The sequence below is a fragment of the Poecile atricapillus genome, chromosome 24, assembly GCF_030490865.1.
Source record: "Poecile atricapillus isolate bPoeAtr1 chromosome 24, bPoeAtr1.hap1, whole genome shotgun sequence".
Classification (NCBI taxonomy): Eukaryota; Metazoa; Chordata; class Aves; order Passeriformes; family Paridae; genus Poecile; species Poecile atricapillus.
Window position 1 is genome coordinate 70,907 of NC_081272.1, and position 24,472 is coordinate 95,378.

Below are 24,472 nucleotides of genomic sequence, written 5' to 3' on the forward strand. Positions count from 1 at the left end.
GCATTTTTGCAGCTTCCACGGGAAGAAGCCTGTGCGCTGCGTTTTTGGAGCTGGGAAGCTCCATGCCTGGAAATGTTTCCAGCATTGTGATTTTTTTTCGGTCTTGGCAAAAATTGGGCATTAAATTCTTCCCAAAGTGAGGCGCTTTTCCCTTGATGGGATTACACACCAGGCACAAAGGCTTGTGTTGTGTTTTTCTCCTGAATGGAAGAGTGAGGGAACGTGGATGCTCCCAACTGTCACAATCAAAATATGAACAAACTCTCATGAAACTCAGCTCTCCAGAAGTTGAATTGGGCTAAAAAAAAAGATGGGAATTCCCTTGACAGAAAAGCACCTGTGAGGCAAAGCAAGCTTAAAATACCTGTAAGCAGGAAATCCAAGAGAAACGGCTGCTGGCTCCTGGCATCCTGGGCTTGCCAGACAGGTTTTGTACTGGACTGCAGGGCAGTTTTCCTGCCTCTGGGGAGTGCGTCCTGCATCCCACTGGAAAGGGAAAACGTGGAGAGAGCGGCAAGTGGGAAGACAGTTGCTGACGTGTTATTGGATCGCGGGTCCTTCCACTGGCTCTGCACTGCTACAAGTACTAAGGAGAGCAGTCTTGAGGTACCTGTTTGTTCACCTGTGAGGCTTGGAAGAGACACTGGATATGAAATTCCAGGGATGTTCCTCTTGGCGGAGTGAGAAGCAGTGGAATCTGTTTGCTGTCTGCTACTTCATTCCCTTCACCTCGGTCCCCTGGGGGTCCAGGTAATCCCATCACACCTTTGCTTTTCCGGGGTCTCCAATTTAAATTAAAATTTAAATGCCATTTTGAGTGTGGCATTTCCTCACCGCGTGGCTGCAGTACATGGTACTTATCACCGGGTGGCAGCAACGATTTTAGTCCCAGCCAAGATCTCAGACTGTGTTATGCTGAGACGGAAAAAAACTGAATAGTCAGAGCTACTTCATTTGCCTTCATATAGGTATTTTCTTCCATTTCCAAGCTCTTTAAATTTATATATACAAAAGTTGTATTTTCATTTTTAAACCCTATATATCTACATTTAGAATTTCTTATATGCCAAGATCCTGTATACAATACAGGGTTGTATTCTGAAATAAATTTTCACTAAAATTATTTATGTATATATAACAAGATAAGAAATGCTACAGGTTTTTTGTATTTTTTGCACAAACGCGCCTCCTAAATTTCCAAGCATTTTTGGGCTGTAACCTTCCTTTTTTGAGAGGACCCCACCTAACCCCTCTTATAACCTACTCACCTTCTCCTCCACTGCATCTTCACTCTCCCAGTGACATTGGGCTGTCCCAGATTACACCATCTCTGCATCACCTCCTACCCAGGGCTCCCCCATCTCCTGCCCCAGTGCAAAGAAAGGGGAAAGGCAGCCAGGAAAAGTTTATTGTAGCAAGTTCCTTCAGCAAGTCTTCTGGCACTTAGGGGCCCTGACACCGGCTGTGGCTCCAGGCCACCTGATGGTGTTTCTGGAGCAGCACTTTTCACACTGGTCAGCCCCAGAAGCAATGGGCTCGCACTGCCCGTCACACCTGGAGTCAGGCCACACTGGGAGCCACAAATATCCCAAAGGGCTTGGAACAACCCCAGGATTTAGCTGGGGATGCCAAGGTGAGAGCACCCTACTTCAAACCTGAGGAGAAATCACCTCTCCACTCCTTTGCAGGTATTTTTCCAATAGTTGGAATCCAAGGAGCTGACAGCATGGGGAAGGGAGCAGGAGACAACAGTGATGCTCAACAGGATCTCACATTTATTATTGAGAAGTGATTAATGGTGAAAAGAAAGGCAACGCCCATTCCTCACTGGCTTAACAAGAAACTGAAACATAGTGACTACACATTTTACAGTATTCCTTCCTTGGTTTGTTTTGGGCTTTTTATTGTCCAAAATTATTGTTCCTGTAAACAAGAAAAGTTTTTACCACTGTTCTCAGCTTTCAAAAAATCAAATTAATCCAGACCTAATCTTTAAATCCATATAATGCACAAGAACAGAAAATTTCTTAGGACTCCTAGTACTTTTGTGTAACAAAGGGTCAGAGAAAAATGAACCCCCTTTAAGACATAACCTTGTGGGCAATTTTCTGTTCAAGTCTTCTGAGGCAAACACTCCGACTTCCTCATGGAATTCCTCCTCTTCCAGTCCAGGGACAGAAAGAAAACTAAAGGTAACTCCACTTTGCATGGCAGATGTTACAATTCAGTGTTCCAAGTGCAAATGTCAAAACCAGGGAAGGAGGCGTAACAGGGTGGATGAAAGGGAAACGGTGGCATTTCAAAATTATAGAAAAAAAAAAAGGCATAGGCCACTTATGGACTTGAAAATCCAAAACCCATAGTAAAGAGACAAAAAACAAAGTGTATGCTCTGGAAATCACAACCAAAGCCAAAAGAAAGGGGACAGGTTTTACCTCTACTCTACCTAAAAGGGATTTTCTGTTGTTGTTGTCTTTGTTTTTTAGTCCTATGTCTTGTGATATTCCAATACTTTTTTTTTTTTTTTTTTTAAAGTGGAAGTTTGTAAAAGTCTTTTTGAAGTCAAAGAAATTAAGAAAAAGAAGCCCTAATTCTCTCTGGGATACTCTTGCTCCTTTCTCTTTCTGAAAGACAGCTGGGATGCAATCTCTGCTGCAATCTGTGGTGAAGGAATGACCTTTTACTTGACACGGCCTTGGCGTTCCTGCAAAACAAGTAACAAGAGATCATATTAGCTGAAAGCAGTTTTATTCACCACTATTACACATCAGCATTCCAAGACATGGCTCTCCCACGGAGCCTATCCCACAGCCAGCAAAGCCAGGAAAAGAGCATAGTTTTTGTCAAAAGAAGTGCTGCTACTGCATCCAGTCATTGCAGAGATGTGACATTGCTGAGGTCAAACAACTCATTCTCCATTTTTTTCTCTTCTTAGGTGGGTGATTCACCACCTGCAGAGCTGCATTCAGCTCTGTGGATTCCAACATCAGAAGGAAGTGGAGCTGCTGGAGCAAGTCCAGAGGAGGCCACAGGAAAGCTCTGAAGGCTGGAGCCCCCCTGCTCTGGGGATAGGCTGGGAGAGCTGGGGGTGTTCATCCAGGGAGACCTCTGAGGCCCTCTGTGGTGCCTAAAGGGGCTCCAGGAGAGCTGGAGAAGGACTTTGGACAAGGGCCTGGAGGGACAGGACAAGGAGGAACAGCTTCGCACTGCCAGAGGGCAGGGTTAGGTGGGATCTTTGTAAGAAATTATTCCCTGTGAGGGTGGTGTGGCTCTAGCACAGATTGCCCAGAGAAGCTGTGGCTGCCTTATCCATCTAAGGATGGATATCTTATCCATCCAAGGCCAGGCTGGACAGGACTTGGAGCAGCCTGGTCTAGGGGAAGGTGTATCCGCATTGGAATGAGATGGTCTTTAAGGCCCCTTCCAACCTAAATCATTCCATGATTCTATGAAAAACACTCCACCTGAACTCCCATGTAGGCATCAAAGCAGGCTGGAGCTCAACCGACAGGGAGCACTGACATCAGCCTTGGTCTGCAGGGACTGAAACAGTCCCAGCACCCAGCAGAAAGCCTCCGTGATACCCCTGACACTACTTGATGGCATCTCACTCGAAAACCAAGGACTTCACAGGAATTTCACACTGCTGCTATCACCCCTGGGTATTCCTCCACCCTGTCCAAATACTTGCACCGGAACAAGGAAAGCGCAGCACCAAATACCCAGAGACACCAAAGGCTGCCACCCCCTCTGCTGTTCTCGGCAACCTGTGCCCATCTCTTCTGGGTTTTGCTTGGGTTTAACAGAGTAGCTCTCACAGAAGCAGTTCCAGGCTTCCCTGAAGGGTTATGAGGTGCTAAAAGTGTCATTCCCAGATCATGAGACACCACCTCAGAAATTAAACCTGTCAGCAGCCAGAGGGCCCTGAGCTGATGCTTCTCCCTCGCTCTGTCTCTTCCTTGAGAACAGGCAGGTCCCTGTAGTCTGGGTACAACATGCACTGTGGGGCTCCGGCTCCTCTGGAGTGAGTCCGTCACCACCCAGCTGGTCTGAGAGGTGCCAAGTCCATCCCACTTTCACAGCAAAGCCATACCTGCAGCAGGTACCCACGGGTACAGCAGGTTTTCCCGCTTCACTCGGAGAGGAGATGCTGTCAGGGCTCTGGTGCTTTCAGCTCAGGATGTTTCCCTGCGTGTCAGCTGCTCTGCCTGGAGTTGTATCCCCTGAAATAAGGGCGGCAACAGAGTCCCCTGCCTGCTTCCCATGGCCCTATGCTAATCTAGTGTTGGGAGGCAGCGTCCCATCTTCGCAGCTCACACAACCTCTGCCACAAGCACACAGGCCGCTACAGGAAACCCCATCCTTTTCAACTGCTAAATCCAGGGAGAGCCCATCCCCAAACAGCTTCAATTCTGGGACAACAGCATGTGCAGCCATCTATCCTTAGAAACCTTCCCAAAAACTGAGGCCTGGCCCCCAGGCTCAGAACACCACCACCACTGGCTTTGGCCTGTCAGCCACAGACCCAAAGAGGCTTCATCTCCAATTCCTCTGTAGGATGCAAAGCAAGGCCAGCATGATCCTCTGCTGTCTTCTGGGGACAGGGATTAGACAAAAGCACACGTTCTCATTAAGAACACTTACCCAACATAAGTCAATTTAATTCTCCTGTTTTCCTGTAACTCTGTCCAAGTCGATTGCAGGTGCTTTCATTGCCAGAAAAACCACTGCACCATAGCAAAATCCAACTGCTGGGGTGGGAAGCAGAGACAGGCCTGAACACAGAGCACAACAAGCACTGCAGGGAGAGTCACAAATCCAAAGAAAGGTGCAAGCTCTGTTTCTGGCTCAGCAGCCAGCATGTTATGTTAAACCGGGACAGATGGCAATGTCATGCATCCCTCTGGGAAGCAGCTGCAACTACGTGAGCTAATGCCACCACTTCCCAAAGGCAGACGTGGGATAAACTGGCTGCCATGTTCAATAATCCCCTGTGCATCTCCAGGGCCAGAGTCCTGGGCCAGGACAGTGGCCTAGGGTCCTGCTGCACACACATCACCCTGCTAGCTGAGCAGCTGGACCCCAATCAATCATATCTTCCCAGTGAGAAGGTGATGCTGCTCCCAAGGCCTGAGTACAGCTAATAAGGAGCCAACTCCAGGGAAAATCCCCCCCCCTTAAATACCAATGCGTCGGAACAGAGGCTAGAACAGATGTCCCCCATGTTGCCAAGCTGGAGAGGGGACCAAAGTGAACATCTTCACTTCAGACCTGCTGTAAACCGGGATTGGAGAAGGTGGTCCCCAAAAGGTCCCCATTCCCCTTCAGTCAAGGGGCTGCCTCAAGGAGCAAGCCAGAGGGGAATGGAGGAAAGGTGGCCAGATATGGAAGGAGGTGGATCCCTGATCCAAAATCACCGAATCCAACCGGTTTGGGTTGGAAGAGAGCTGAAATCCCATCTTGCCATGGGCAGGCACACTTTCCACTAGACCAGGTTCTTCCAGGCTCTCTCCAACCTGGCCTTGAACAATTCCAGGGATTGGGCAACCACAGTTTCTCTGGGCAACCTGTGCCAGAGCCACACCACCCTCACAGGGAACAATCCCTTCCCAATATCCCATCTAACCCTGCCCTCTAGCAGTGGGAAGCTGTTCCTCCTTGTCCTGTCCCTCCAGACCCTTGTCCAAAGTCTCTCTCCAGCTCTCATGGGCCCCCTTTAGGCATTAGAAGGGCCTCTGAGGTCCCCCTAGAGCCTTCTCGAGGTCAACTTCTCTCCCAGCTGGGTCTAGCCTTTGGAGCATCTCTGTGGCCTCCTCTGGACTTGCTCCAGCAGCTTCACATATTTCTGATGCTAGAATCCCCTGAGCTGGATGCAGCACTGCATGTAAAGTCTCACCTGAGTGGAGCAGAAGGATCCCAAGACATTTTGGTCCTTGAGGTGTCACAGTGAGCTTTCAACTACCAGTCAGATCTACCAGAACACACAGGAAGGCTCAACCACGTTGCAAACATCTGTCCTTCCCGGCTCATCCAAATCCAAATCCGCAGGCTATGGAACAGTCTAAGTCACAGCCCACCCAGCTACGCGACGGCCCGAGAAGGAAAAGCAGCGTCTGCGCAAACACATGCTGCGCTTTGCTCTGGGATACAATCCCTGGAGAGGAAAAGGGTTCCATCAGGAAGTGTTTTATGCCCTTTGGCTGCACTTTCATTAAACTTGGGCCGCATCTGATTGATCCATATGGGAGAAGCAAGAAAGACACCTGCTCAGACTCATCCCCATCCATCAAACCCCTCAGGAACAGGAAGGGCAAGAGAAAAATGGCATGGGAATAGCTGACATGTGCCATGGCTCAAATCCTGTGCTGACACCAAGCTCACACAGGGCAAGTATGCAAACAGGAGCCCTTTCTGATCATATCACTCAAAGAAACTTTAGTCCCCAGCTGAACTGTCACTGCTGTCCCCAGGGGCTGCAGCCATGTCACAAACCAGGTCCTGATAACAGCAACTGAGCAATGAGAGATCACCTTATATATTCATGCCGCAGGGGAGCCAGCAACAAAAGGCTCAAGTGTTTGTACCTGACAAGATGACAATGAGAGACAACCAAGGTTCTGCATCAACACTCCTGGTAAACATAAGGATTTTATCACCACACCGCAGATAAAGAAATAGCAGACTAAGCCAAAGGAGCACCTGAAGAAGAAGGCAGGGCACAGCTCCCAGCTGTGCAGCACACAAACCCTAGTTTGTTGGCACCTGCCTAAGCTGCAGCACAGCCCAAAGCCCTTGGGCAGGCCAGGCCAGGCACAGTTTCAGTTTAGCCTGAGAAGGTCCTCCAAGCAAAAGGCATCACGTGCTCAGTGCCTGCCCACAGAGGAAACAGCAGGAGATTCCTTCACTGGAGCATTGGAACTCCCAGTATCATTCCCCAAAAGGCTGAGACACCCAGTCAGAAAATCCTGAGCTGGACCCACAAGGATCATCACGTCCAACTCCTGGCCCTGCACAGGACACCCCAACAATTCCATCCTGTATCAGAGAGCACTGTCCAAAGGTTTCTGGATCTCTGGCAGCCAAGGCTGCCAGACCATTCCCTGGAGAGCCAGTAATCAAGCCCTGGCCTTGGTATACATACACACACACACACACACACACACAGATCAAGCACCTCAACAGCCCCACTCAGCCTGTGGTGCTGCACTTCGCTGTTTGACGCAATCCCACCCAAGCAACCCAGTGGGATTTCCATATGCCCGTGCCTGCGTGGCAGACATCTTAGATCACTGCCCTAGAAATCAGGAGTTACTGCAGCCCATGGCTGAATCTGCTCAAGAAACAGACACAGCACAAATGATGGATGATGTATCACTTGTATATTATACTCCACAAGCAGTATTTACAAACCAAATGTAACTTTTCCTGGTGTCAGCATTAGAAAGCCATTAGAGTTACAAAAAAAGCTACGTCCTAGTCTAGAAGGGATTAAAAAAATCAGATAGTGATCTGGTTATAGCCTGACACCTTCATCCTACCTCCCATTCACTTAATGGGACTCAGCACCAAGGAAGACAGGTGATAATGCAAATAAAAGTGTGTCTTCATCATAGGACAGGCTTTTTCTAATCTACAGAGCAAACCCAAATATCCACAGAACCCTAAACAGGGCAAACTCACATCATTGAACAAGCAGGAGTCAAGAAGAGACATATGGCCTTGGACATCTAATTTCCATGTCAGAGCAACCAGCCTGGTACAAGAAGGGCATGAAGACTTGCCAAGGCTTTTCCTCTAATGGAGTGTTTACACAAGGTGGTCCAAGCTATCAGATACCTTCAGGCACACTGCTGTTCCCCAGAATCTTTCCAAGCACCTTTTAAAACCAATGCAATCAACTGCAAAGAACAAACCTCTTCTTGCTGAAACATCACATTCAATCGCCTGAATAAAGCAGCTCAATTCCCATTTATAATTACTTTCCATAGGTCTCTTGTCCCACAGGGCAGGAAACAGAATGGTGAAAAGCTGAGAACGTGTGGTTTTTTTCTAAACATATTTAGAGCAAAAGAGACACAGCAGAGACTGGAAGGATTCCCAGTGGCATTCCACAGGAGGACAAATGGGCTCACAACACAGCCTGGAACTGGACAGGCTGACTTAGGAGGACAAGCAAAATAAGCCAAGTCCTTCCCAGTCATTAGGAAGAAAGAAAATTCTCCTGGTCTTCAACGACCAGGGGGTTTTTTATTCTACCTCATCACTACACGGGAAATGCACTTCATTACTTTGGTTATCTTAAGCCATCGCTCAGGCAAAAAGTCTTACCGTGAGTGCCACAAAACTCTTTAGAAAAGGAAGGAACTCCACTTTAATGTTTCAGAATCTTCACTGATGTAGAGCTAAAGCCTTGGCAGTACCATCTGTCACACCATGCAGGTGTAATGATAAGGACTGAAAACCCACAGAACTTCAGTGGAATTTGTGGCTCCATATACTCATAAAACATTAGAGAGGAATGAATAATAGTGGCCAAGTTTACGGATGATAATAAGCTATTCAGGGTAATAAAAATAGCAGTTGACTAAATGGATGACTTTCTGAGAAAAACCTGCCGAACTTTACAGCTGGACACGTGGTCTACCTGGTTGAGAAAAATTAAATGACGCATGTGCAGAAAATCCCTACCCCTAATCCCAAGATTATGAGTTCCAAATTGACAGTTAACCATCAGAAACATGATCTGTCACTCCAGGAAACTGCCTACCCTGAAGAAAAGCAAGCATCACCCCTGAACAAAACATACCACTGTGCTGTTATACAAACCCAGACAGAATCTATCCTGAGCAGAGTGCAGCTCCGCTCCTCTCCACCTCCACAGGCACGGAGCAGAACTGGAAAAGGGTCAAAGACAAACAGGGATGAGCAAGGGACAGAAGCATTTCCATCTGCAGAGCCACTGTGCTCTAACTCTCTGACCTGGAAGACAGATAACTGGAAAGGCAGAATAGGCACAGAGAAGTGAAATAATTGGTCACTACCTTTTCTCATATAAGAACAAGGAGGAATCATGAGGCAGACTCAAAGCAAACCAAAAGGACATTTCCCCACACAATACACAGTTTAGCTGAAGAACTGGAAATCCAGTGGATGCTCAAGGAGTGCATCAACAAATGGGATAGAAAAATTATGAACTGATAAAGACAAAGATACATCCTTGGGGTTACGTAAATTCCAAAGCCACCTATTCTTCAAGAGAAGGAAAACCTTCTGAGAGGGATACATGCCTGTACCGTCCTCACAGGTGTTTGCTCTCAACCGTGTTATTGCCAGCTGCACACAGGACTTTCTAAATGGAAACAGAAAGCAGCGATACCCAAGCAATTTCTTTCTCTGTGCCCAGCAGACATGCATTATCTCCTGCTGCCACGTGAGAGGCACTAACACAGACTTTGATCTGACCCACTGCAGCTGTCCTGGTATTTGAGGCTTAAACATCATCTCCATCCCAAATAAGATAGAATAGACACTTCATGCTACAAGAAAAACACACCACAATATTCTGTATTATGAGAGGACAAGAGGAGATCTGTTAGCCTGCTTCTGTCAGCCATGAAGAGCTGAATTCACAAGCTCAAGTAAAAGAGCCAACACTCCCTATAGCATGTCCCGTCATTTTACAGCCACTCGAAAGGGAACACAAAGCCACATTCACTGGAACAGTTTTGTATTTCATATTTTATTTTTTTTTCCCTCCTCTAAGTGTATCAAGAACATGGCTCTGGAATCAGCTTAACTCCAAATCAGGCTGCAACAGCCAAAAGACTGATGACCAGGGCTTCTCAATTTTCTTAATTTTGAGATGATGATCAGAAATTCTCTGAAGGTATTTTACGGATGGTACCACAAATAACAGAGCTGAGATGGAGAGAGCAGAGCCTTCTCCCATTCTTCACAGATACAAAGAAGGAAACTCAGGAGTGTGGTTTCCTTTCCCCCCAAGATTAGAAACAAAAGACAAGAGTTTTAGGTAGATTTCATCTAAGTCTTCCAAACTGGAATGATATTACAATAGCTCTGCAGTTAACCACACAAAAAAGCAGCTTAGCATTGTGCTTTTACGACCAAAAAACAATCCAATTATAAAGAACCAGAAATTTCAAAGTTCTTGCACAAACCCCTAATGGTTCATTATTAACTACTCAAAAACAGTTATATGACTTACATGTCAATTAAAAAGGCTCATACTGGGCACTAGTCACTGGAAGGAGCTACAAACAACCCTCTATCCCAACCATCAGTCTGGATAATATTACCATCCTTGTTTAACAGGGACTTCTCTAGGAACTGCTGTGGTCGAGAGCAGGATGTTGGCACTGTTCTGGCTGCCAAGCCTCCAGTGGTTTGCACCACTAAGGAATTAGTTATTAACTCACAAAGCCATAAGACACTACAATTACAAACCAGAACATGCAGGAAAATGAGAGGACTAATTGCGATGAGAAAGAACACAGCTCAAAACAAGGAGCTTCATGAACCAGAGACAGAAAAGAAGAAAGCAGCTCCTTTCAGGCAAAAAGCTGGTGCAGAATTACAGTTTCAGTAAGAACAAGGAAGGAACAACTGTGCCTTGATGGACTGCACACAGAACAATGCCCTTCAACTGTTTTATTGGGATCCTAATCAGCTTTCAGCAATGTCTTATGACCCACTGTACTTCTGCACTAGGGAAAAATCCAAGGAACTGAACCAGATCATGCCCTGGGGGTTTGACTGAATGAAACAGCCAGCAAAGAGTTTTGCTTGGAAGATAAGTACTTTTTCTGGCACAACAGCTGTTAATAAAATAATCTGAAACACATACTGTGTGTCAGTAGCTCTTAACCTCAGTGCCAGCAAGTTATCCAGAACTCTTGGAGGAAAAAATAAGAGGAGAAAAAAACCAAAACAACCCCTGCTGTTGACACCTTCCACATTCCCTTCTTCATTCCAAGCCCTCCACAGTGTTTCTAGTGAATCTGCCAGCCATATAAAGGCAATTTATCACAGAATCACAGACTAGTTTGGATTGGAAGGGATGTGAAAGCCCAGCCCTTTCCACTCCCTGCTATGGACAGGGACACCTTCCACTACACGTGGTCACGCAGCTCTGAGCCTTGTCTAGCCTGGCCTTGGACACTTCCAGGGATCCAGAGGCAGCCACAGCCTCTCTGGACAACCCCTGCCAGGACCTCAACACCCTTGCAGAAATTATTTTCTCCCTAATAGCTAATCTAAATCTACCCTACTTCAGTTCAAGGTCATTCCATCATTTTACTTCATCTGCTGAAAGGCAAAAAAAATTGGGTTTTTTAAATTTTAAGTCATTCATTTGAAGTCATTAATATGTTCATAATCAATTCAATGAACACATTTATAAGAACAATTAGTTCAGGGTATTCTGCCGCTCAGAGCTGAAATCATCCAGCTGAGATAACCTGGAGTGGGGGGACATGAAGCTTTGCCCACAGTGAGAAGGCAAGAAGTAGGTTGGAAACCAGGTTCACAAGAACAGGGTGTGGAATTAAACTTCCCCTGCTTGAGGCCATACCTCTAAGAGGTGTGAAACCCCATTGCAGATGGCCTGCATTCTCTGGCCTGCCCAACACCAATCCCAGTCCTTGAATCCTAGAACAGCTTGGGTTGGAAAGGACCTTATAAATCTTCTAGTTCCAATCCTCTGCCATGGACAGGGATAAAACAATTGAAAAAAAATTAAACAGTGCATCTCAACAGGCCTTTAAACCAACATCAAAAAAGTCAACTTTAATTATTTTATAATATTAACAAACATTACATTAAAATATTACAGACTTCTAACACAATACTAATAGTGGGAGACAGGACTACAAGGCAAGTACAAGTGGTTTGCTCTTCCACTGCTCTGATTCCACTTCAGTTGCAGTAGCAAACCTCCCAGCTGCTCCTGTTTTAGGGACGAGGAAACACAGCTCCCTGTCTCATAGCAGAAAACACAGATTAGAGCATCAGACAGATCTAAGTCTTCCCTCCAGTCTTCTCCTGTATTTAGACACAGCTAGAACACAAGCAAAAATAAAAATCTGAGTGTTGTTATGTGCTGGCTTAAAAATATCATAAGCACAAAGTATTCCTTACAAACAGACAGTGCCAAGCCACTGGAATAAGCGGGATAGTTTGTTTCCTCCATTCTTGGGCAAATACACAAGCATGGACACAGACCTACAGGATTTGAACAGACAGGAAATAAACTGAAACCATGTGCACTGCTGAACAGCACAGCGAAAATTCTGTCTCGGTGCATCAATCAAATAATTTCACTTATGGCCCGGATCTGGAGCAGAAAACAGCAAATAGCCCTGCCATCACCAAATGAAAGGAACTGTGTGAGTGGAGGGAGTGTTCCCTTGCTGCCACAGAGAACAGTTGGCTTTGCCTGGATATAGAATATCCAGGAAATTAATCTTCTAGTCAGAAATACTGTCCTGTGGAATATGGTACAGCAAAAGCAAATGTAGCGTTCTCCAGGACAACTCTAACAGCAGGAGGAAAGTGTGCTGGTCCACCCTATAGGGAATATTCTCTTCTCCTCCCCTCCGAGATTACAAATTGGGAAGAAAAAAAAGAGCTTTGTAAAATCCATCAGAAAGCATTCATGTATTCCAGCGACTGTGAAATAGCCTACCCATTTCAAACAGGCTCTTACAACACCCCTCAGTTTTCCTTTAAATCATGTGTTCCAAGGAGGCAGTGACTCTTGCCACTATTAATACTCTTTTATCCAGCAGACAGCATCTGCTGAGGCACAAAGCAGCACAATTCCAGAAATAACAGATCCAATCTGGCCAATCCCACCTTTGTGCTTTGAGGCTGATCCTCAGCATGACAAACCCCACCAAAGCCCTCCCCATCCTGCACAGCTCAGCCTGATTCAATACTCCAAGTCCCAGCGCCAAGTATCTCTTCTCAGCTACAAACCTGATCACTAAGCACTCTACACAGGACTGGTTTTCATGAGATAGCCTTCCTAAAAATCCCTCGAACCTGTGAGTAGTCAAATATCAAGCCTGGGCAGGCAGAAAGAACCAAAATAAACTTCACTTAAGAGTTCCCACAAAACACAAGCCATCTAACCTTTCACACCAAGCAGACCATTATGGCAGATCTTTACACCAAGGTCACTGCAGCATTCCTAGAAATACAAGTGCATGACCTTGAGGCAGGGATTTGTATTGCTGTTTCGGTTGTTTACAACAAAGATAAAATAATTCTTGCATGGAAGAAGTCAGCGACAATCTCTACCATAAAATCAGTTATTCTGGGTTTCAGCTTTGCACCAGGCAGAACTGCACTGTGAGTTGGCTCCACCATTTTGGGTCAGGAGAATATTCAAACCGTCTAAAAAACTGGATTAGTAGAGCAAAGCAACACACAGAAAAGGAACGGGGATTAGCTTTAGAGGAACAGGATGGGCATAGGCAATAGGAAAGGAAAGAGGATTATTTCAGTGTTTTCAACACTGAACTAACTACCCACCCCTCTCCCTTCACTGGACAATGGAAACAGCATAAACACTACATTTTTCACTTAATTTCTTGGACCTGCTTTAGGGCATTCTGAAGAAATGACTAACAGTGAGAAGTATAAAAGAATATTCAAGAGTTCCAGACTTTCACAAGAGATCATCCATCTGCTCAGGCAGCAAGCAGGAATCTATCTGCCGAGTGAAACAATTTCAGCTCAGGAGAAGCTGAAACAAGCCAAACCTTGAAACATTTAAGCTTCAAGGAACACAACTGCAGAGCATCAACACCTCACACTGTGGGAGAGATAAAAGAGCTGGGAGCAATGGGATTTCCCTAGCACAAAGCAGCACAAAAAGCAGGGAGCTGCTGACAGAGCAGCATTTTAACTTTCCAGTGCTTCAACTCTGGTTCCTCATTTATTTTTTTAATTCAGGCAATTACTTGAGATGCTTCAAGCAGCTAGAGCACAGTTTGGGGTTTTTGGCACTTCTAGTCCCATGGTAGGAATCACCTCAAGGAAAGAGAAAACTCTCCTTCAGCAAAAAATAACTGGTCTCCAATGAAACCATGAAAGAGAAGTTACAGAAACCTTATCTACATTTCAGGCTGTGTCAGTGAGTGACAGAGGAGGTCAAACTGTTGCTGTAAGAATGACCAAGGCCCAGAGAGTCACATCCTCCGTGCCGGATGTTACAGGGGCCCAGAGCATGAAACACAGGGTGAGTAAATAGAAAAGAGCAAACACTGACTGTGTTTACACAACTCCCTTCTCCTCTGTGAATTCCAAAGACCTGTGACTAAGTTCCATCGGAGAGAAAGAGCACTTTCCTAATCAACTGCTGCTGCATCCACTAGAACATGGTTCAGAAAGGAAGCGCTGGCACTCAGATTATCGCTGCTTTCAACTCTCCACACGAGCAAGTCTAAAGAAGCAAGCAAGGGGAGGAGACTTTAAAATGCAACTGGGATGATGAATATACGCTTTACAGCTTTAAGAAAACTGCTAGGCCTCATTTCTAGTATATTCCTGATTTTCAGACTTTACACAGCAAACACAGCAGCTTTCCAGAAGAAGAGCCCATCGTTCTGTCTGCTTTTCCCAAAGCCTTCTCCTCTCTTTTCCTCCTCTTCCTTCTGCTTTCCCGTACTTCGTATTAACTCTTTCTTTCCGTCCGTATGTCCATCCATCACCTGTCCCTAAGGAACATTTTTCCCCTTCCCCTGCATTCTCCCACTGTGCCAAGGTCTGACTCTAACAATGGTAACTGTTGCTCCCTGAAGTCAGGTCTGGAGGGTATCACCGAATCCCATAATGATTTAGGTTGGAAAGCACCTTACAGATAATCCTGCTCCACCCCCTGACATGGACAGGAACATCTTCCACTAGATGAGGCTGCTCCAAGCCCCATCCAACCTGGCCTTGAACACTTCCATAAAAGGGGCAGCCACAGCTTCTCTGGGCCAACCTGTGACAGAGCCTCACCACCCTCACAGGGAAGATAAAGGCTGGATAGCAAGTGAAACTATTCTAGGAGCTGAAATGACACAAAACAATCAGGTCCTCACAAAATACCAGTTTACACCTTCACACCTTGCCATTTATTATTCCTCCCTTATAGACTTTCTCCAAGCACTGCAAGTGACCACCTTTGTGCCTAAGTGTTATTATTTATATGATACTTCATGTAAAATATATATAAAAAATTAAAAACTGCATTCACTGTCACAGTGATCAGCTGCAGCTCCTGATTCTGCTCTTCAAGTCTTGGGTGAAAAATTCCCCATTGCTCAAACTAAAGAGATCATCAGGAAACTTGGCAAACTCCCAGACAGCTGTGATAATGCTGATTTTTAGAATTATCATTTTGATCAAACATAAGCCAGACCCACACTGAGGGTAAGGGCAGCCCCAGGTGACTACTACAGCTGAAGCCAAGTAAGATTCAAAGCCCACTGATTCCTTAATTTGGAGCAGGATTTTCAATTAATGCATCGTTAGGGAGTAGATGATGACAGGAGGATTTGAGAGCAGCTGCAAGGCAAGTTGTGAGCTCAGCTCATGCGCCACACTGCTGGCAGTGCAATGCGGGTGACAGCCCACCGTGGCCCCAAACAGAGCAACAACCACGTCCACAGGACAAGCAGTCATGGACTTCAATCGCAGCGAGGGAGATTTAGGTTGGGCATTAGATAAAGCCTCCTTACAGGAAGGATAATTAAGGAGAGGCATAGATTGCCTGGGGAGGGACAGGAACTGCTCCTGTTCCTGGAGGTTTTACAAGTGGAGGAAGACATCTGTCATGCTGACCCCACTGTGGCCAGGGGGTAGATTAGCAGCCGTTCTAATAACCCAGCTCTGGTTTCTAACACCTTCCCAAATGCCCCCTGCTGGTCTCTGACTTCAAACTGCTCTGATTCAGGAGCTGGTAATGGCACAGAAATTTATTTTGTTTACATCACAACACTCAGCAAAGGCTGAGATTCAGCATAACCAACACACAGTCAATCAAGGGCAGGGCCTGTGTAAGGCTCCTCACCCTGCTCTGCCAAGTGCTGGCACTCATTTCATAGAATTATAGACTGGTTTGGATTGGAAGGGATGTTAAAAGATCATCTAATTCTAACTCCCTGCCACGGGCAGGGACACCTTCTGCTAGACCAGGCAGCTCCAAGCCCCATCCAACCTGGCCTTGGACACTTCCAAGGATGGGGAAGCCACAACTTCTCTAGGCAACCTGTGCCAGGGCCTCACCACCCTCACAGGGAACACTTTTTTCCTAATATCCAATCCAAGCAACCTATTCTCTCCATTTAAAGCCATTCCCCCTTGTCCTGTGTCTCCAGGCCCTTGTAAATAGTCTCCCCCCATCTTTCCTGTTGGCTCCTGTCAGGCACTAGGCAGCCACAACTAGGTCACCCCAAAGCCTTCTCTTCTCCTGGCTGAACAATCCCATTTCTCTCATCCTTTCCTCACAGGAGAGGTGCTCCATCCCTCTAACCACCTTGATGGCTTCTCTGGACATACTCCCACCCAAGGAGGGACTACTATTTGGGCGCAGGTTCCAGATAGGAGACAGATAGCCAAAGGCAGGCTAATGCCCACAAGTCCACCCTTTCACACCCCAGAGTTTGCCCAGTGCAAGGCAGCCCCCGCTAACTCTTGCCTCGCAGAACTAAGACAAGACACACAAACGTGTTACCTTTTTAACATTTTCCTCCTCCTCTTGGCGTTTCTCATAGTGTGAGAAGTCATCAAAGATGGAGGTGGTGTGCTTGTAGGTGGCAATGATTTTCAACACCTGCTTAGCTTTTTCCAGAGGCACCTCCTGAGTGTCCCTGGAGTTGGTCACTGGTTTATTCTCGTTGTTCTCTAGGCGGATGTGTCGCAGCTGGCTGTTGGGAACGTCCTTCACAAAAATCCACCTGACATCAAAACGTCCCTTCCATTTGTCCTGGGACCACACCCCTGCACAGGTGTTATAGTCCACAGCAGATTTCATTTCTGCTACGCCGCAGAAGTGACCACTACCATTGACACTGAACAGTAAGTATACGGGGCCCTTCCCATTCGTGGAGCGATAGGCTGCATCCAGTCTCTTGTTGCCATGCTCCGTACTACACCAGATGTTGTATTTAATGGAACGGTGGATATCGTCCTCAGAGTAACTCTTAATGATGAAAACTCGTCCATGCTTTGGGTTCCAGTCAAAATCCTTGGGGTTGTAGTTGTTGACAGATCTCAACTTCTCCAAGACTGGGTGTGGCTCTGAAGGAGAACCAGAACTGGCCTGAGCTTGTCCCACTCCGTTACCGTCCGCTCCGTTCTGGCTGAAGCCATTGCCACGATTCCGAGGGGCAACCCAGCGGGTGGGCTGTGCTGGTGGCACAGGCAGCGGGGCTGGCGGTGGAAGCGCCTGTGGCTGTTGCCCACCTGGAGCCTGGGTCACCGGTGGGCTACTATTGATCTGCTGGCCCATGGGCTGTGGAGACACCTGCGCTGGCTGCTGAGCAAGATTCTGGACCAAGGCCTGTGACGGCGCTTTTGCCATTGGACCTTTGTTATCCCAAGTCCCGATATCCATGTTATGTTTTATGGGAGGCGGCGGAAGACTTGACCCTGCAATGCCATTCTTGGTCTTCAGCTTGGGCTGCTGCTTGGCGGGTTTGCTGGCAATGTCAGCCCACGAAGTTGGCTTTGGTGGTGCAATCGTTGCAGGAGGCAAACTGTTCGACGTCACAATATTACTGGTGATAGATCCACTCCCCACGGCTGAGCCGACAACTTTTGGGACACTGCTCACCAGGTCTGTGCTGCCCAGCTTGAGGGCTGCCATGCCCTGATCAATGGTGTTCATGCCAGGAGCCTTGTTCAGAGTCTCGTTGGCAAAGGCCGACTGCCCATCGATCATGGCCCCTCCTAGGGAGCTGGGAGCGTAGGCATAGTTGCTGCTGTAACCAGAGCTTTGAGTGGATTGTCCCTGAGAACTGTTATTCCCCCAAGCCGAAAAGTCAATCCCGCTTGGAAAGAAGTTAAAACCGTGCTGCCCGAGGAATGGAGTGCTGCCAAGGGCCCCTGGCTGCCCGAACATGGCATCAGGGAGGAAGTGTGGTTCCCCATTGCTCAGCTGTCCATATGACGTCAGGTAGGGCATGGGGGGGTCTCCCCCTGTGGACCAGGCAGCTTCACCTAAGGAGTAGGAGAATCCAATGGAGGGACTGAAGTAGCTTGGTAAGTAGGAATCAGACATTGCAGTGTATGCATTATTCTGAAAGAAAACCACAAAAACATAAGCACTGAATAGTTAGGAGGAGCTGGACCAATTTTAAGGGACCAGGAATAAAGGCAGCTTAGACTTCCCATTCCCCACTCCTCCCTACCGTAAGGCTGGGCAGATAAACAGGCCCAGCCTTGAACTCCTTTGTAACAAGGGCTCTAAAATCTGTTCCATTGCCGGAAAGGTTAAAGACAAAGGCTAAGAAAGATTAAAAATGTAACTTCCCATGCCGAGAGGGGAGTGTGTGGTGTTCCTGACGCATGGTGTGGGATTGGACACTGGGAAGCCCCAGAGCTTCTGCTCAGGCTTTAAAATCCAGTATCTTGCATCCAAATATCATCTTCTACTAGTAGGTAATTCCAACAAAGATTATTCCTGCCCATGTAATATACCCTTTCTAGGATGGTCCAGGGAGGATTTGGGGAAAGAATGCAGAGAGAAGGGGAATAAGAAAGAAAAGGATCCAGTGGAAACACACTACAAAAATCACAAGTGTCCCTATCTGTTTTCCTTAAACTTACTAGCCATGAAAACAGCTTTATTCCTACAATTCAAAGTTCCACACTTCACACTATTCCAAGAAAATGGAAACGAACAGGGATTTAGGGCCTATTCCTCAAAACATGAACGTCTGCAGTGCTGTTGGCCCACACTGAAAATTACTTGAAAATGGGAAGTAATCAATAGAAGCCTTTTACAGCACAGTGACAGCACCAGCAGGTTTCAAATCCAGAGAGAGAAAAAAAAAACCCAGCTCCATGCCTTGATCTCTCTTTTAACATCCAGGTAGCCTTTAGGTTACAGAAAACAAATGTCTAATTTGACAATAAGGGAAGTTTCAGACATCCTCAAGATTTGCTTACATGAAAAACATCTGTCATTTCCCATTCAAACCCAGGTCCTCTCCGGGGAATGGTTTCAGTCCTGCTAATGGGACATCATCCTGAGTAATTCAAACCTGTGAGCAGCAGCCTGGTGCTGCCCAGCCCCTAACACACCATCCCAGTGCAGATGAGATCAAAGGCATGTTCAGCTCCCAGCTAAAAGCTCGGCTTGCAGCAGGCTCTGCTCTGTTTCTCACTGAATCTTGTATTCACGTGCCAAGCACAGCTCCCAGAGGACTTCATGACAGGCTGAAATCCAGGGAGTCTTTCAGGATGGCTCTGGCACCCTCCAGACATAGCTGGTTTGCCACTCTACCTTCTACTTACAGGAGAGCAACAGGTTTGGGGCTAACCAAGCCTCAACTTAAATTAGTTCCAGAAATTACCTGGAATTATTTAACATCGTGTTCAGGGCTGTGGTACTGCCTGAAAACTCAGAGATGCTCTCTTCAATCTTTGTTTTCACAAAGGTCTCCCAAAAGCAAATGAGTAAAAAAAACTCTCATTCAGGGGTTTTACTAACTGAAGAACTCAATCCTACTACACTCAGGACTCAGTATGTCCAAAGTTTAAGACAAAGAACTTAGAACTTCCTATTATTATTTTGAGCCAGCAAAGTCACTCCTTAAGTTAATAGCCTCAATGGTAAGGGTAACATTTTCTCTCCTGAGCTCAGTTTTAAAGAAACAGGAATGTGCCAGACCATCCCTAAACCCGAGGCAGAGCCATTTTCTCTCCACAGGAGCACTCGAAGCACATAAGTACATCAAATAAAAATCTTTCCTCTTGTCACCTCAAACTATTTTCCCACTTGTCAATTAAGTTCAACTCTGAGATATCTAACACATTAAGCTATGACCTGTGAAGTACTAAGTAGCTACATACAGGCAGTAAGGAGGGAGCAGAGCAGTTCAAGAGCTGAGCACAGGCAGCTCAGAGCAGATTTGGGACACAGCCACTGCTGTTCTCCACCTGAAAGTCCCCAATACTGCTTTGTTATCAAACACAGCATCCCGCTCTGCTCCCCTGCCCTCGCGAAACTGACACACTTGCTGATTACCATGCAAATAAATTTCCACCAGCTTCTCATTCTCTCTGTGACTAAGACTCTTCATGAAGTTATTTCCTCAAATTCACTGTTCCACTTCACCCCAGACCAGAACCAGGATTCTGAGTGAGCCTTGCTGTTGGAGCTTTTGGTTTTTAAAGGGCTGAAGAATCATTTACTGTGTATCTGAGCTTCAAAATACACAGTAACCTCATGGGAACTGACAACAGTCATACCTGAAAGAGCAGGTAGGGAATAAGGAGCAGTGAAATTTTGCATCATGGGTACCTCACAGGTGCGTGGAGAGCTCACAAAGCAACCCCAAAACTCATTTAATTCAATTATTCAGAACACTTTCTCTAATTCCCTTTCCCATCTCCAGCAAAGAGGTGCACCCTTGGATACCTGTGTATTTTTGCCTCCGTCCAGACCAAGCTCTGGAGGTTTTGGACTCTATATTATAGAATACAGACCAACAACACAGCGCAACAAGGAACCGAGAGTCACTCAAAGGTTCCACTCAAAGTTAACTTGGTGGTTTCACCTTGCTCCAGCTCAGTTTCTACCTCCCGGGGCACATCCAATCATTTCTTTCTTTTTAAAATTTATTTTTACCAGCCTGAAACACACCCACAAAAATTAAAGATCCAGAAATACTTCACCAAAACATGTAAAACAGAGTAAAATACCGTGTTGCTTCAAAATAATAGTAACCCTAATTGTCTTTAGGAAACTTAAATAAACTGCAGTTTGTAGGAAATACATCCATATTCAGAAAGAAGGTGGGAATTAGGGACGTTGACAGCTGAGATAGAATAAAACAGCATTAAATGACAGCTACCAGGAAAGTAGCTGCTTTTATTCCAGACTTGAGAAAGCAATAATGTTCTCTCACCCTATGAAGGCTGAATTTAGGCTTGTAACTTTTCAGAGGGCTGAATGCAATGAGTTGTCTTGATGGACAGGCTGAATTCTGAAGATTATGAACAGCTGACAGACAAAGAATACATATCCTCAGATCTTTAGCACAAACTAGGAAAGTACTTGTTGAAAATTTAACTGAGACAGAAATGTGTTCCTGTGTTTCAAAAAAACATGCATCACATTTACATGAAAAAAATAATGTACTGACTAGTAAAAATATAGAAAAATACAGCAAGGAGAAACCAAACCAGCTTATTTTCATTGATCGCAACCAGAAATAGAAGCCAAGGGAATAAACTGGCTGCTCTTGTGCTATTACAGATGTTTATCTATAGCACTCATTTGTACATCTAATCAGCTCAACTCCATCTGTTCTGTGTCACTCCCCTGCAGCTCATTAGGGAAAACAAACAAACACCAGTTAACAGTGGTGTTACTCTAAGAGAAAGTGAAGAGGAAAAGTAGCTGTAAGTTTGACTTCCAGGATCTGGTCACAAAATTCCAAAACTCTCTGTCTCAACTTGTAACCAAAGTTCTCAGAAAGTCTCAACACTTGTATCACAAGGGCTCTGTAGCTGTTTTTTGGGTTTTTTTCGTGAAAAACAGAGAAATCCCCCTGACAGGCATCATCAGTTGATGTGGTGTAGAGGTAAGAAGGCTGATCTGATCCTCCGAAAGTGCAGCAGCCTCATGTGAAGCAACTTCACAACCCAACTCAGTGTATTTCTCTGGTGAAACTAACACAAGCACAACACTAAAACCTTAAGAGAAGAAATGGTGACTTTGAGACAGTCACATTTTAAAAAAACCAAAGAACTGGACAACAACTCTAGGAAGTTCTCACAGCCTTAAAAAGTTGCTAAAAACCTTCCTTCCTCACCTACCACAACCTAAGGGTAGTCAATGCTTTCTACCGGCAGAAATACAGGTGTAGCATAGAACGTAACTTAAGGCAGCTGGCAAACTTCAAAATACAACCAGTGGAGATGGGGAACATACAAGGAGGCCACACACTTGGAGCAGCAGGAAACCTTGCTGCTCTTGGTGTTCCTGCCTGCAGCAGGTACTCACCGGGCGGGCCTGGGGACTCAGGTAGGGCTCAAAGTCATCATCATTCAACCCATCCTTCTGGTGCAAAGAGCCGTTTTGCACTGAGAAGAGACGTGTCACGTTAGAAAAACCTACGTAATAAGCTCCCATTATTATCAGGTTAAAGTATTTAAAGCCAAACCCTACAATATAACGAATTTCTGCCAATTCTAACACTTAGCCCACAGCACACAGACACATCCCCACCGCACAGACATCACCTGCAAACTATCCCCAGCCCAGCAGCCAGGCCCAGTCGCAGGGTTTATGTCCCTCCCGGCAGGTTTTAGGGACACCCTCCCTCTCCCGGCGGCGGGATCCTCCCGCTCCCAGGCGGGCCCGCCCGGCCCCCCGGGATCTCACCTTTGTTGCCTTGGCCTTTGGGTCTCTGGCGCGACAGCGGCGACGTGGGGAGAAAAAGAGGGAAACCGGTGAGTCAGAGGGACAGACCCGCCTCGGGTGGGGACACAGGCCCGGGCCGGTGACGGGGGGGGGGACAGAGCCAGCGTGGTAAACAGACCCGTTGCGGTTGGGGAAGCCAAGGCCCGGCACGGATAGACCTGGCCCGGCGAGGGGAGAGATCCGGCCCGGCGGGGTCGAGCCCTACGGGGACAGGCCCGGCCCGGCCGCATCACAATGGAGCGCAGCTCAGCGACGGGAGAGGAGTAAGGCTGCAGCCGCCGCCCGGCCCGACCCGGGGCGCAACCTTCGTTAGGCCCAGAGCCGCGGCCTCGCCCGGCAGGGCCGTCCCGGTGTCGGCGCGGGGGACTCCTACCTGCTCCAGGAGGCTGCTAGCCGACATGGCTCCGCGGCGGGGCTGCAGGCGGGGCGGGGCGGGGCGGGAGGCGGCGGCGCTTTGTCCGGGCCAGACGGTAGCCCTGGCGGAGTCGGGGCGGCCGCCGGCGGAGCGGGGCGGGGGAACGCTCTATGCCACCATCCCCACCCCACCCCCAGGCCGCGCGTCTCTATGGCCCGGGCCCGCCGCCTGGAGCTCCCCCCGCCCGGTCACGCGGCACCGCGCGCGCCCAGGCACAATGGCGGGAAATGAAAGGGGGCGCAGTGCATGCCGGGACGGCGGAGGACCGGAGCGAGGGGAAACAGCGCCCCCATTCGGCTGGAAGTGGGAGATCTCTTAAAGGGCCAGGCGGCGCCACTGAGGTTTTAAGGCAAGAAACGGCAAATTCGGGATCCGGTTGCGGGCTCAGCCCAACCTCATCCTGTCGCGCCACGATATTTTATCTCCTCCCGTGCCCAGTCCAGCACTCCAGGGTGCAGAGGACTCAGGGGACATGACAGTCCTATGGGACCCCGACCCAGGTCAAGGGGGCTACCTGGGTGTTGGTTGGGTGTACAGTGAGCAGGGAGCCCAGATTCACCCCCTCTTCCCGGCCAAGAGACGGGAACAGCTCCAACAGGGACCTGACAGGAACTGCTGTATGCCTGGAATGGGGAAGGGAAGCCCCAAAAGGTCCCCATTCCCCTTCAATCAAGGGAAGCAAGGAAGCAAACCAGAGGAGAATGGAGGGAAGGTAGCTGCATATAGAAGGAGGTAGATCCCTGATCCAAAACCACAGAATCCCAGACTGGTTTGGGTTGGAAGAGAGCTGAAAGCTCACCTTATTCTACTCCCTGCCATGGGCAGGACACCTCCCACTATCCCAGGCTGCTCCAGGCCCTGTCCAACCTGGCCTTGGACACTTCCACAGACAGGGTAGCCACAGCTTCTCTGGGCAACCTCTGCCAGGGTCTTCCCACCCTCACAGGGAACAATTCTTTCCATAATTCCATCTAGCCCTGTCCTCTGGCAGTGGGGAAGCAATTCCTCCTTGACCTGCTCCTCCAGGCCCTTTTCCAAAGTTCCTCTCCAGCTCTCCCGGAGCCCCTTTAGGCATTGGAAAGGCCTCTGAGGTCTCTCTGGAGCTTTCTCTTCTCCAGGCTGAGCATGGGAGCTGTTTCCACCTCCACCCCAAGCCAGGAAACACTTCCCAGGGGCCAAGATCAGAGCAGCAGCAACCACCCCTCACAAACTGGGATTCAGGAATCCCTGCCCATCCCCTGCTGTCCCCAGGGCTATGGGAGGCAGAGCCTTTCACCTCTCCAATGAAAAAAATCCATTGGAGCTTAATTCCACTTTTCCTTTTAATGCAAAAAAATAGCCAAACACATCTTCCTACCCTCCCTCACCCTCCCCAGGTGTTTTCTTTGCTG

At 47.5% G+C, this 24,472-nt stretch overlaps 1 protein-coding gene across 3 annotated transcripts; it reads right to left on the reverse strand.

The window, feature by feature from the left end:
• Positions 1-1,752: 1,752 nt before the first annotated feature.
• On the reverse strand, positions 1,753-23,296 carry YTHDF2 (YTH N6-methyladenosine RNA binding protein F2). Of its 3 annotated transcripts, none has more exons than XM_058856464.1 (5): positions 23,040-23,296; positions 22,628-22,652; positions 22,247-22,356; positions 16,745-18,310; positions 1,753-2,704 (listed from the first exon to the last, which is right to left on the reverse strand). In XM_058856464.1, the coding sequence occupies exons 1-5, from the start codon at positions 23,064-23,066 to the stop codon at positions 2,681-2,683; spliced, it is 1,752 nt and encodes a 583-aa protein (XP_058712447.1). In that variant the 5' UTR covers positions 23,067-23,296; the 3' UTR covers positions 1,753-2,680. The 3 variants fall into 3 exon arrangements, with proteins under 3 accessions (XP_058712447.1, XP_058712448.1, XP_058712449.1); XM_058856465.1 differs by having other exon boundaries at positions 22,247-22,326; positions 23,040-23,295; XM_058856466.1 differs by lacking the exon at positions 22,628-22,652 and having other exon boundaries at positions 22,247-22,326; positions 23,040-23,295.
• Positions 23,297-24,472: the final 1,176 nt, after the last annotated feature.